This window comes from Chroicocephalus ridibundus, chromosome 1 (assembly GCF_963924245.1).
Source record: "Chroicocephalus ridibundus chromosome 1, bChrRid1.1, whole genome shotgun sequence".
NCBI lineage: Eukaryota > Metazoa > Chordata > Aves > Charadriiformes > Laridae > Chroicocephalus > Chroicocephalus ridibundus.
In genome coordinates, this window is record NC_086284.1 from 87,204,158 (window position 1) to 87,217,858 (window position 13,701).

Consider the following 13,701-nt stretch of genomic DNA (forward strand, 5'->3'; position numbering starts at 1 on the left):
TAGCTTTATTTTTATTCTCAAATTTTTCACAATTTCCAGACTTAACAGGCAAAAATATCAAATTGAATTGTAAAAGAACTGGGGTACGAAACTGAAATTACTATTACTTTTCATAATCAGAAAAAACTTATAGCCGTTTACGTAATTTGGGTTCTGTTTTACATCTAGGGTTGGTGTTAAATAGTACTGTCAAATTGTAAAATTATATGGTTTAGTGCTACAATAATGCTACAACAGGATGAAATGAAGGCCAGATTATAAAAAAAATTGCTATAATAATACTAGTTTACTGTAAAAAGCCAGAATAGCTGCACTTATAGTATTTAAAAGCTGTTTTTTATTCCAGATCCTTTACACTACACTACTGTACAAATTCTTTGGGAATACTTGTTTACTTATTTGCTTAGAGAAAAATGTGAGTAAATATGAAAAACACATTTGGAACAATGAAAGTTTCAATGCTAACCACTATCATCAACCTAGTAGCTAGTAGAAAGTGCTGTATTTTAGGGTTGTAGGACTGTTTAAATTATAATGTTATAACCTTGGGTTAAAGAAACTCCTAATTCCCAATGTTTATGAAAAGCCAGCATTCAGCATAATATAAAAAAGGATGCAGGGAGAATTCACAGAGCTAACGTGAGTCTAGAGAGATAAGCCCCCTCTAGGCTTCCTTGGGAGTCTAGGGAAGTTGCTTTTTCCATTTGTGCAGAGGTGACTGACAGCACCTTAATTTTAGTCCTGCTCTGAATCACTCTATGCACCTCTGTCAATCTTAAATGAAAGTGGGAGGGACTGGCCTGAAAGGTGAAGATTAGTCTTTGTAACTTTTGTGGAAAGTAGAGCAGCAGGGGGTAACCCATAAATTAGTAAATTTCAAGTTTTTGAAGAATATAAAATGCATAAATTGTAACGCAAAATTTAGGTGTGCCTCCTAATAACGGCTCAAAGCAGAGTCAGCTACAGCAGGTTGCTCCAGATCTTGTCCTGGTGGATTTTTAATATCTCTAAGGTTATTCAGAATACCCCCAGGGATGGAGATGTTTAAGATCGGTAGAGAGGTGCCTTCCAGCCCCAACCTTCCCATGAGCCTGTAAACTTAACTGCAGTCTGGAGAGCCTCTGCCACCAGTGGTGGGGAAACTCTTTGGTCAAGAAATTGAATCCATCATCTTGCACATCTTGGCGAGTATTCTAGGATACTCCACTAGATTCTGAAAGTAATGTTGCAAAATTGCCAGCACCTAATCTTAGAAGTCTTGAGAAGACAGGAAGCTGTGTTCTGATCTGTTAGTATTGTCCAAATGCAGCAATGTTTTAAGGCAGAATGCATATGGAGTCAGGACAGTGTCTGGGTGATGTCTTAAGGACCTGATTTACGTGCAGGTAACGATGCCTGTTATTTCTCAGAACTTGGATTGCGAAGTAGCTTGGCCTAAGTTTAAAGACTTTTGTAATGACAAATGTTACATTTATGATACATTGATTGATACTGATGAAGATGGTAGTGCTCTATGTTCTTGTTTTGAGACTAACTTAGAAAAATGGATTTGCTGGTTTTTAAAAAGTTTCATTTTAAGTGAGTGATTAAAAATAAATGTTTTACTGTCTCATAATGGTTTCATGAGCTTCTCTTGCCTCTGGTGATTGCTTAATGTTCTGTGATTTTTGCTGGAATCAAGGTTATGGAAAGATCTATCCTAAACACTTAAATGTTGAAGAACATAATCAGGCACATGCAAGTCAAATTGTACTATTTTGTTCAGAAATGGTATTAGCTGTGGGATATATTTGGCAGAATTTTGTTAATTTTTTTCCATGTGTCTTTGTTGTGACAAACTAAATTGTGTGAATGTAATTATGGATCAATGAGGATCAGATCACGGTTTCTTTACTGCTTCTAGGTTATTTTTATAAAACGTAAATATCTATGAGTAGAGAACATGATCACTTTCACTTTTTCTAGCAGAAGTTGGGCATGCTTTTATCTTTGGGCATTATAGCCACACACCTGCACAGATGGAAAACATGAGACAATCAAAGAACACACAATACCATATCTTAACATGCTACTTGATAGATTGGCATAAACCCCTGAACGACATACTAGATATTGCTGGAGCAGCGCTGCCTGAGTAAAGGCAGCAGCATTTTACTTCTCCATGGCATGTGCTCAGTGTTGACTATCACAATCTCCACTCATGTTTGTAGGTTTTTATAAACACTTATTCTTTCGGTTGCTTAAAAAAAAATCCACTCTTGGGAAATTCTTGTAATCATATAGGGTGAGGCAGTAAAATTATAGATGAATGATGTAACTTTCTGAAGGATGTAATATTATCTATTTTTCAAGAATCCTTTTGTGTACCTATGCTTTGTGTCAAATTTTCCTTGATATGCAAGAGAAAAAGGGGAAAAAAAAATCTTAACAGAAACCTTTGAAACAAAATAGGGACAAACATTTGAAGAGATTTTTTGTCATATGTTATCTTCAAGAACATCAAATCATTTGGTAGGATATGTTTCTCTTTCCAGAGAAGAATGGTTATATTTCTAAGATAATGAGTTTTATGCTGAGGAGCACCTTTCTCCTTGAGTGCTCCCATCATCAGTATCAACATCAAGGATTTTTCTAGAAAACAGCAGAGATACATTCCTACACTGTTTTGAAAAAGCACTGTTAGGTCATATGTAGAGTCAATGGAAAAATAAGGGGACCTCTATCCTTTAAATAAAATGACATTAAATACTTTCAAATCGGGGACCTTTTCTAGTTTGATACTGGTGGCAGGAAATACCAGATGCTACAATCTTGTGAGGAAACCTGGGAGAAAAATCTCTCGATGGCTAGCAGAAGAGCTGTGAGATCTGCTCTGCTCCCATAAGCATACTCACCTCTCATTTGTGGTTAAGTGGACAGACAGCAAATCACATGTTTTCGCCAGAGGCAATTCCCACACATATTTTAAAGTAAAGGAAAGGATTGAGCCCTAGCAGGAAGTCACTCCCATCTCCAGGACTGGAGGTATCCTTTTCCTGTGAATGGGTGTCTCCTTCCTGCTCTCTCAATATGTATTTATATATAAAGCAAATGGAGCAAACGTGGATTTAGAAGTTTTTGTCTTACCCTTACTAAATAGTATTAACAGGTTTGTACATATAGGAGATGTACTTTGCCCCATTTTAGACACGTGTAATAATAGGAGTCTGAATAATCAGTTGGTGTACATCCTTTTACACAAAGTGTTTTCAGTAACCTTTATCTCGTTGCATACTTAACTGTAAAACAGTGTTTTCCTATAGTTTCATAATGTAGAATGTTTAAAATATATGTGATCAATAAGCAGAGGTAGTACCAATGCTATGAGAGATTTGACTTGTGTATTTGCAAATTTGGTGTTGCTGCAGAATGTAAAATGAAATATTGAGGCCAGAAGTTTTTAGTAGAACAAGGTAATGAGATGTGTAGGAATAAATGTAGCTGAGTGAAACAAAACTTACAGCTAAGTGAACTCAGATTTTCATACTTCCTGATATAAGCTAGTAGTAGAGATCAGAAAGGATATTCTGTGTTCCATAAAGACCACGGAATATTTAGGATTACTTGAGTTGTTTTTTTTCTTAACATTCATTGAAGTCTCAAGCATTCAATCAACTAGTAACAGCTTATCTGCCTAGATGATACGTTAATTGGATATGAGAATTTTCCATTATAGGAGTTGGATACTAAGCTATTGTCTAAGGAGGGTTTCTGCAATCAGACTGAACATGTTTTCAGAGTTGCATTGTGTTTCAGATTATAGCCTTGAAAAAAACCTTTTCAAATGCAAAAAAAAAAAAGATATTTTAGAGAATGACAGTTCTATTTTGGAGAATTGCCATTTGGCCTGGTTTTGAGGAGCAGAGAACCAGATCCACAAAAGAGGTCAGATCTCCAAAAGGGCTTTTAAGTAAAGGTTTAAGTAACAAAGTCTAAATTTGATCTGTAAAGAACCTTTCGGATTCCCACAGGAATCTGAATTATCACTGTTGAATTCACTCATTGCTCAAACCTCTGCTTTTCTTTGTATCCCCGATTCTGTCTTGTCTTCTCAGGGCTTAGCAATGTGGGATCTCTTTGGTTTGCACCTCGTGCCTGTCAGTACTTGTTTGAAACTTGAGGTTTGGCCTGCATCATCTGACGGCTCTAGCATCTGTCTCCTGATCCAGGAAGCATACTCTTACCACCCCTACGAAAAGGCCTGCTGAATTGGTCCACATACAAAATGTATTCCATGCTTTCCAGTCTCTTTCTGTATTTGTGTAAATGATGGTTATGTACAATGGCTGATCAAAAGCTATGCCTGGTAGTTCATTGCAGTCTGCATACGCTGCATGTCTGCAACATCATACAATATACAGGAGATTGAGTTCTTACTGCTTTCTTGCCCCAAGGAAGGATATTCTATATATGGCTGACAAATTTGAAAAAAAATTTTGACATTTTCTCTTTTTAAAATTTGCATTTCTCTGTAAAATTTGGTTAAAACTGGACAGCTAGTTCAAAATTACTAGTGGTGATGTCAAACAGTGAGACAGACAAACAGGGCATTTCAGATGGATTCTTCCTTTGGAAACTAGTCTAAAACGTGATCAGTGAGGAGCTACTGGTTTTTTTTATGTCACCTCCTATGACCTATTTACTTGCTTTAGAGCACTCAACCAAGAAGTGGGAAATGTGCACTCAGATTCAATTTTCTGTTCTGCCTGATAGAGCACTCCAAAACCTTACTCTTTTGGAGGTGTTCCACATCATAGGGAAGCTACAGACTTTTTGACAAGCAGGTAGCTCATATTTAAAAATCTCTGCACAGTAATCTTTAGAGTCCTTGTATCCATTTTAGCTTTGGCTTGACTGCTTCACCAGTAGCTGATTCCTAGGGAATACCATTTAGATAGGATGAGGTCCTCCAAGAAACCTAGACAAGAATGTCTATCCCTAAGGAGGAAAAAAATGTTACTAATGCAGCTCCTCAAAGCATCTATTGTGTAGTCCCATTTTGGTGTTGTTTCACTTCAGGTTATTTACATATATTATGTGTTGGGGTTTTTTAAGACAGGGAATATGTCGCATACAAATTCTTGGTTGCTTAATTATGACACCATTAATTAGTTTAATGAAGTAATACAAGTGATATAGCATTTCAAATTAATTTTTTTTTAACGTTACAGTATTTTGAACTGTTTGGATGACTTTTTCTTCCATATGTGTGTTGCTGAAGTCTTTATGTTCTTTTCCTTCATAGAGCCACTCATGCTTTAAATACTGTGTATAGTCAAAATCCTACAGGACATTTGATAGCATATCTTAATTAAGTCTTTGCAAGACTGTGACACAAGAGCTTTTAAAACTTAACTTCCAAAATAATCACATTAACTGTACACATAAGGGACAGCAGCATATGGCAGAGAAGCCACATGGATGAAGTTTCGTGAGTGGTGCAGAATTGATGTCTGTGTGAGGCAACAGGCTTAACTCCTACATTTCTTTCAGTGTACTTAACCATTACTTCGAGAATAAAAATACAGCCTTTCAATGGTTGCCGAAACATCTACAAATTTTTCTTTTCCTTCATTTGAAATAGCAATGTAATGCTAATGGATAAATTTGGCTCATCTGCAAAGTGGTGTATGCACACTGTCTAAACATAGGCATGTTACAGTCAGCAGAGGCTTTTGAGGGCAATTATGGTGTTCCTTTTCTGAAAAACCTTTCAGAGGCTTAATTAGCCAGAGCACCTAACAGTACATACCAGAAGTCAAATAAGTTAAATTTACTCACCCTCTTAGCAGTGTTCCTTCATAGTGCTAGTAACTATTGCTATTATTACTGTAGTTAGAGTTAATAAATATAACAATACTATAACTTAGCAGTAACAATATAATTAGTAAAGTAGTCTGTTCAGTTTAGCTTAGACTCTAAGCTTCCTGAAACAAAAATATTTAGGAACTATATTTGACATAAAAGCTATAGACAAGACTTTCAGAATCACTCTGAACCTGAAAAGCGTAGTATGTCCTCAGTTCTGACATCCTTTCCTTTTCTGTTCTCTAAAACTGGTTGAGCAAAGGGTAGTGCTTGGACCTTTGTAGTATCTCAGCTGAATTTGTGTATGTTTCAGCCTTCAGGTTAGACCAGTGTATATGAAGGGTAGGTTTCAGTAGCAGAAAAGCAATGCAAGTCCTCTCTAAGAGTTAGTAGCATGTGCTGTTTCTGCTGAACTAACCTTCTTCAATGTGAGGTAGATATAGTTGGGTCACCTAGATCATAACATAATGCTTCCAAGTTTTTCTCATAGATGTTATGAGTAATGATCAAAGGATATTTTTTAAACATGCAAATTATACACACACACATATGTATGTTTGTTTGCAAGCTGTTGATTTTTATTCAGCAGTTGGTTTTCATTTAAAGGCCTTAAAAGGCATTATTCACTACCTACTTTCACTTGCTTTTATTTTAATCGCGATCAGGTGTTTTACAGGTTCATGTTTTATTACAATTTGAAGTGAAAAATGGAGTAAATGTTTGTGTTATTCAATACTTGGTTATGCACATGTCTTCAAGTTATCCAGAAGGGCTTCACTTTTTTATTGCTATTCTCCAATCCAGCCTCTGTATGTGATTAATAATGGGTTTGTGGGTTGGTTTTTTTTTTTAAACTGTGATCTTTGCAAAAGGTGGGTAAGCTAGATCTAGCTTGTCAAGTAACCTATTGCCCATCTGCTCACATGCCCTTACTCTGTGACCTTAAAGCTTCTTCCCCATCATGTTTCTAAAACTCAGGTTCTGCATCATTGTATGAATAGACCTGCACTAATCATGTCATATTGGCTATATTTTGGCCATGTCCTAAATGCATTCCTGCTTACACAACAAGAGAAATGTCTTAATTTCAGAGAAAAATGTGACCTATGATGATTAGGTATGGTGAGAATAGAGAATGCTAGAGGAATGCAAAGGCAAGCAGGCAATAAGAAGTTTTCACCTACGACTGTATAGTAAGCACAGATTAACACTTTCAAATGCGATTAGTGATTCTGGTTTTGGATAGGCTTCCCTTAGGATGATGACAACTTTTTTTTTTTTTTTTTAAGGAGACAGAGAACTTACTTTTCTAAATTCATGTTCTTTGTGGATATTTGAACTTTGAAACCCAAAAACTTTTGGCGACCAAAATTACAGGTCTCATTGCAAGCCTTAGCCTTAGCTAGCACAGTATTTTTATTTCAGCTCACAAAGATAAGCACCCACACTTATACTTAAGTCAGATAAAGGATTTTTTGACTTTCAGAATAACTAAGCAACAAGAGTCACAGGAACAACTCTTCTGAAAATTTAATTGATATCTAGTACAAGGTATTTAAATATGAATTTTGAGCATTTAACCTTGGTTTTTCAGTACTAGGTTTCCTAATTGTGACATATCTGCTACATGAGGTTTTGTATTGCATTTGGCCTGATCACTGGGATATTCACCAGATTTTTAATTACTTTTGTTTTTCAGTGTGGAATTTTTCTGGATGCTTTTTTTTCTTAGTCTGATGCTCAGGTGGGGAAAAAAAAACACAAGAGAAGACATGACAGATCTTGCTCATTTCCCTTTCTTTGCTTTTGTTTTACAGGAGACACATGAAATTGTGGCTATCAAGAAATTCAAAGACAGCGAAGGTAACCTTTTCTGCTGCATAATCTTTCATGTCAATAACTACATTGTTAATATCTCTCCAGTTAAAGTAAGAAGTCTCATATATCAAGGCTTGATTTTAAAATGGTAATGATTTATTAGCCCTGTGAATATTCAAGGCACTTGATCCTTCATACCTACTTAGGGGACTGCATTATACGCTCCAACTAGATAACCACCTTTCTTTCTTGGTGCATCTGTTTTAATATGGCTGAGATTGTGGTGCCATACATGGTAGTAAAATCTACCACTTGGAGACTGGATGTGATCAGAAAATGGCAGAAACTCCTCTTGTAGTAGTGGCTCGCAGAATCTTTGGGCTTTATCACCCTTCATCTGTGGGAGGGGATCTAAAAGTTAGGGGGACGTGAAGGGATAAATGGAGGAGACTGAGAGAAATTACTGAGAAGTTCAGTGGTACAAAGAGGAATTGGGGAGCTCTCAGGGCTCTGTGTGAGGATTTGAAGGAGCTGGGTGGTGAGGCATCAGCTCTGCCCTCCCTTCAGCAGGCTCCACTCTCCACAGGAAACTTGCTCTTTGACCCCTCGCAGCAGCCTCTCTGTACTCCCCAGTGTTGCTGAGTTTGCTGAGAGGGGGAAGAGCCAGCTCCTGCAAGGCTTACTGTTGCTCGCAAAGTGGGTTGGCAGAAGGCTGGACACATGGAAATTATTGCCAGTGCTGCACACACCTATTCCTCACCCAGCAGTAATAAACCCAAAGATCTGTACAAGACAAGACTGGCTATCTGACCTGCGCTTACTGGGGGACAGGGAATCCAACTATCCTATCACAGGCAAAACTGACAATCAATCACAAAAGCAAGTGTCTACCTGGCATACATCAGAAGCTACCCCTGATCCCTAATGGGCTAGCACAAACAGAAGGAGAAGCCAAGTATGAAGTAATGAGGAGTCATCCCACTCTGAGGTGATGCAGCTATGATTTGCTGTATACCAAAGCTTTAGCTGAAAGCTAACTATGTGGTTTAAAGAAACAGCAGCTTTATTTTAGCAAACTTTTCTTTTGGTTACTGTTATAGGATTGCTGGTGGCCATGAAGATGTGGTTGGTTACAAGGACTGTAATTTTCAGAGTCAGTCAGGCAGAGCAAAGTCAAATTTGTGTCTGTTGTTTTATGCAGTGCAGACCCTTTGCTTTGCAGCTGATTTTGCTAGACACTTGAAGAGTATATGTGATGAATCTTCTAGCTCTGCTATTCAGAAATCTGTTTTAAATCCCCATTAAAGAATGTAGGAGATAATTTAATTGTGGTGACCATCTTCACCAGATCATGAGAGTACTTCAGAATTGCTTTTTGGAACTCAGTATGGCTATTCAGTACAGATCCTAGGCAATGAATCTTAGTATTAAGCCCTAAACAGGATTATTATATTAGCCTGTCTACCAAAAAATGAAAACAAAAAATGCCACATTGCCGTTAGGTCTGTCTTTTCAAGAGTATTATCTAATAGCAGTTTACATGAATGGTGACTGCTTTTCTGAGTTGTAGCTAGTTGTTTACAAGTTTCTGGAAATACGACAGAAGTTCTTTTGATGGATTTGATTCAGCCCATTTCACATCTGTCTCGTTAATATGTTAGTTCATTACAAATCTGAATATACTGTAATTGTTTCTATTGCCATTTTTGCTTCACTGAATTTTTGCTGTTGTTTGACATATGCATGCTAAATACGCTGCAAAGAAAGTGTCTAGTTATGAAATTATGTATTCAGGCTGCTGCGAGCCAACACCGAGCACTCAGTTTTAAAATGAAATGATTTAGATTGCTCTAAATTATATATTTTTTTAATCAAAACATTTGTGATGATAGTATTTTGTTTTTTTCTTCCCTCCTGCTACACTTCAATTTTTTTTTCTCCTCTCTTCTGATGATAATTATATGTGTTTGCATGACCTGTGTTATTCTCTCTCCCCTGCAAACCTGTTTTTGCCTTTTGCTTGCTTGGAAAAATAATTTCTCTTCCTTGTTTCTTCTTCCTCTGTCTCTGACTGTCTTTGTGGTACCTGACCTGCAAATGTGATTTAGCTTTGAATTCACGCAATTGTGTCCCATTTAATATTCCTCTGTTGTGGATAACTGTTCTAGGAGATTAAGAACCCTGCTTCGACATAAGCATACCAAATTAATGGATTTCATTTTACTAAATGAAAAATAGAACCTAATGTAATCTTGTTTACTTGACATTTTGTGGTAGTATCCTCTAAAACTCAGGCAGCTCAGGGCCCCTTGATGATAAGCAGTGTACAAAGCTTTAGTAGAACACTCCACCTTTCTTGAACAACTTCTAGACACACCTAAATTGTCGAAACAAGAGCTCACGACACTCTGTTGAAACAGAGTGACTCCTCAGAATCATACTCAAGGTTTCGTTGAATGAATACTTGCTCTACTGCCCTCTGTGGCCCCTACACTGGTCTGCATTGCTGAATTTCCATTAAAAGCCTTGTAGGGAAACTTAACGAGACTTACAGGTCTGTACTTTGGTCTTAAAATTTGTCATGGCTTTTGGAGAATAAAATTATTTTAGAATCAAACAGATTTATTTGACGTTGTTGAAAAGAGTTTTGCATTCCAGTGTTTCTGCTGAGGACATACTAACCTCGCCAGTACTTCATGCATATGACATGTATTTGTGGGGTTGAGGATGTGTCCGTACACATACGTGCATGTTTTTTGAAGCATATTAGTGCTCTTCATAATGAAAAAGATAGAAATGCAAATGATTTGTTTCTCATGATTTTTTCTGCCACTGAAAACCCAGATGGTAGTGACGGGAAGTCTGTGAGAGTTGCATAAAGATAGCACAGTCCCCGGTTACCTCTCTTCCAGTGCAGAAGCATCCAGGCAGCAGAGAGAGTCCACACTGGAAAATAAGCCTTTTTCACTGTAATATCTAGAAGCAGAGAATTTATTTATGGGTTCAAAGTAAAGATGTATTACACTTGTTACTTGGGGGTTTTGTTTTGTTTTTTACTAAGTTTTACTCTGTCACTTTTACTTTGCACTCTAGAAAATGAAGAAGTCAAAGAAACCACTTTACGAGAGCTTAAAATGCTTCGCACTTTGAAACAGGAGAACATAGTGGAGCTGAAGGAAGCCTTCAGAAGAAGAGGAAAATTATACTTAGTTTTTGAATATGTGGAAAAAGTGAGTTGAGTTTGTACTATCCCTGCCACAGTTAAATCATCAGCTTACTCAAAGTCTTTAAAATTACTTTTATTTTTAGAAATTAAGCTATTTAAGCTTAAGCTCTGTAAAGAGGAACAAAGAGCAAACTTTAATACAATCTGAATTATTGTAATTGGATATTTATTGTGGAAAGCAACACTGATAGCTTTACTATTGTTTTTACTTCATGTGTTGGTTTTAAAAAAAAAAGCTTTCATATATGAACACAAACTTATTCAAATTATATAGACTGGAATATATATAATTTGCAGAAGAAAATTCCATCTGAACTCTGTAGTCCATTTGATTGTAAAGCTGATTAACTGTTCCTGTGTTATGTTGTGTAATGAATCTTGACGTAGTCTTTCAAAACAAGATCATAGACTTTTGACCTTGGAATCTGTTTCAACTTTCTCCATCCTTCCTTTTTAAAAATAGGATTTGTTTGTATATTTCTGTAACAACGCCACTATCAATAGTTGCTTAAAGGGATTTGGCAAAGATGACTGTCATTATTTCCAATCCTGACCTCATTTGAAACAATTCCAAAATTTCCTTAGATTGGCCTACTACTGCCAAGCATTCTGGTCTGTTTCCAGGGAGAAACAACCTAGAACAGCTCGGTCTTTCATTATTTTTGCAACCTTCATGATAAAAGTAGACCTTCCCTCTGTATTTTAACCATTTAGCATTTATTCACGGAAATAATTAGATGGTATTCAGATACACACAGTAAAAATAAATGCAAGCTTAAATATCTCTGTAGCTTTCATGAGATATTGTTCCCTTGATGGAAATTTTCATTTAATATCCTGCCAGTGTGATATTGGAGTCTAGCTGAGTGCTAGTCCTCTTCAGTCAATTGTCTCTCATGTAAAGATTGCTCACCCTAAATACTGTGTCTCCTTTGCCTCAGTTTACAATGTATTATGTCATATAACTTTATTGCATAATGTGAGGTGACCTATATTAGCCCACAGCTTGGTAGAAATCAGTTTTGTTTTTAACCAGCAGATCAGTAGCTTCTCATGTGGTGGATCTTACTTAGATCTTAACGTCCAAAGCTTGACTTGTTCCACCCATGTTCCTTGTAGTTGTTCCAGACATGCGGAATGTCTTTTGATCACATACCAACTTAGAACATACATTTAATTTTCTATTATAGTTCACTTGGCTAAGCTCGACGTAGTTGTGGGTTGGAAGAGCAGCGTAAATAAAAGGCATTTAATTGGTCTGATAAGGAGCATGCTTTAAAAACTGTTAATGTTGGTAAAAACACCAGGCTGCAATATCTAGTGTTATTTCCATCAGAATAAAAGAATATAATGATAAAAGTAGACACCATGTATAGTCTGTGCCTAATGTTATTTTTATATTAATGGTCACCTTTAATTTTAGCTAAACTTTGCAGTCCATGAGTGTTTCTCATTTCAGATACGTCAAATAGTTTCCACAATAGTTTGTTTGAAGACCAGGATTGTTTCTGTGTTTTTATATGAGGGAAGAGTAGAAGGAATTAAATAAAATGTGGTATAGTAGGCTAATTTTTGTTTTAACTGGTGATGAGCACCTTGTGTCCTTTAGGGAATCTCGGCTCTGCAATACTCAAATCCAGATTACTTAAATTCACATCTAATCTAATCTCCTTTATTCATCATCCCTTTAGTTAATGTCTTCATATAGGATTATGTCTTGCTGTGTTGATGATACTATTTTCGTTTGTATTTGTAATACTAACTTCTTGACTTACTTATCCAGATCCACCGGCTTCTGTATGGACAAGAGTCTTAACTAAAATCAATATGGTTCCTTGACAGAAAATTCCTTTTCTCAGATCTGAAGTGTATTTCTAAGGAAACTTACGCTCAAGCGCAGAAGTTCTAGTATTTATTCACAGATTGCAAAACTTAAAAATGTTTTCAAATATTATCAAAGTCTGCATTTATTTTGTCTTATGTTTGTGTTGTCTTATATTTGTGTTCATTAAAATATAAGAGAAACCTCAAAAATTTTATTATACAGCTAGTCAAAGACAAGGTAAATATTTTTCAAATTAAAATCTACAAATGCTCAAATCCATACTTAAATGAGTTGTGTAAGACAATGTAGCCAAATACTTATTTCTATTTCAGTATTCAGTAAATAAGACTTTTCTCTCAAAGTGGGCTGCTGCCGCCCATTATTCATTCAGGATTCAGAGTACAAACTCCATTGTACTTCTAATTGTGCAAAATTGGAGACGTTTGCTAACATAATGGGAATCTAAATGTCCTTTTTGCAAAGAGGAAATTTAATAGTATAAACAATCAGTTCATTTTCTTCCTTAGGTATATCCATAAAGCAGTTAATATGGCCACAGTTACTTCAGTGCAAATATGTCTAAGATCAATACAGCTGACACATAGCTATAGGGTACTCCCTAGGTTACTATTTATGCCCCTCTGAGGCATTTTTACATCTGTTACTTCGTTTGCACTAACTGGCTCGTGTTGCTCTAACTATATCCGTTCACATACAGACATGGTTTGTGATTAATCACAGCCCTGCTAGGTCAAAGCGGCAGAACTAGCCTAACAATGAAGAAAACAGTATGTTAAAGCACAGTCAGATATTTACAAAATGCTGTGCTCTACTAAACTTTTCATATAGTCACACTGACCTGGTCTTTTTATTTGAGCAACTTTTTGTAAGTAAATGACTTGTTAGAAGTTTTAGGATAAGTGGTTTGATGATTTTAAGGACTTGTGGTATATTTGTGCTTCACCTTTAAGGATTATTGTCTTCC

At 36.3% G+C, this 13,701-nt stretch overlaps 1 protein-coding gene across 4 annotated transcripts in view; it reads left to right on the plus strand.

Annotated features, from left to right (window-relative positions):
- CDKL5 (cyclin dependent kinase like 5) overlaps window positions 1–13,701 on the plus strand; it is a 132,032-nt gene that overhangs the window by 68,084 nt on the left and 50,247 nt on the right. For all 4 annotated transcript variants that reach the window (XM_063342554.1, XM_063342545.1, XM_063342570.1 and 1 more), the window contains 2 exons: window positions 7,665–7,710; window positions 10,759–10,895. In XM_063342554.1, the coding sequence (XP_063198624.1) occupies window positions 7,665–7,710; window positions 10,759–10,895 (183 nt within the window). The remainder of the gene's footprint in view (window positions 1–7,664; window positions 7,711–10,758; window positions 10,896–13,701) is intronic.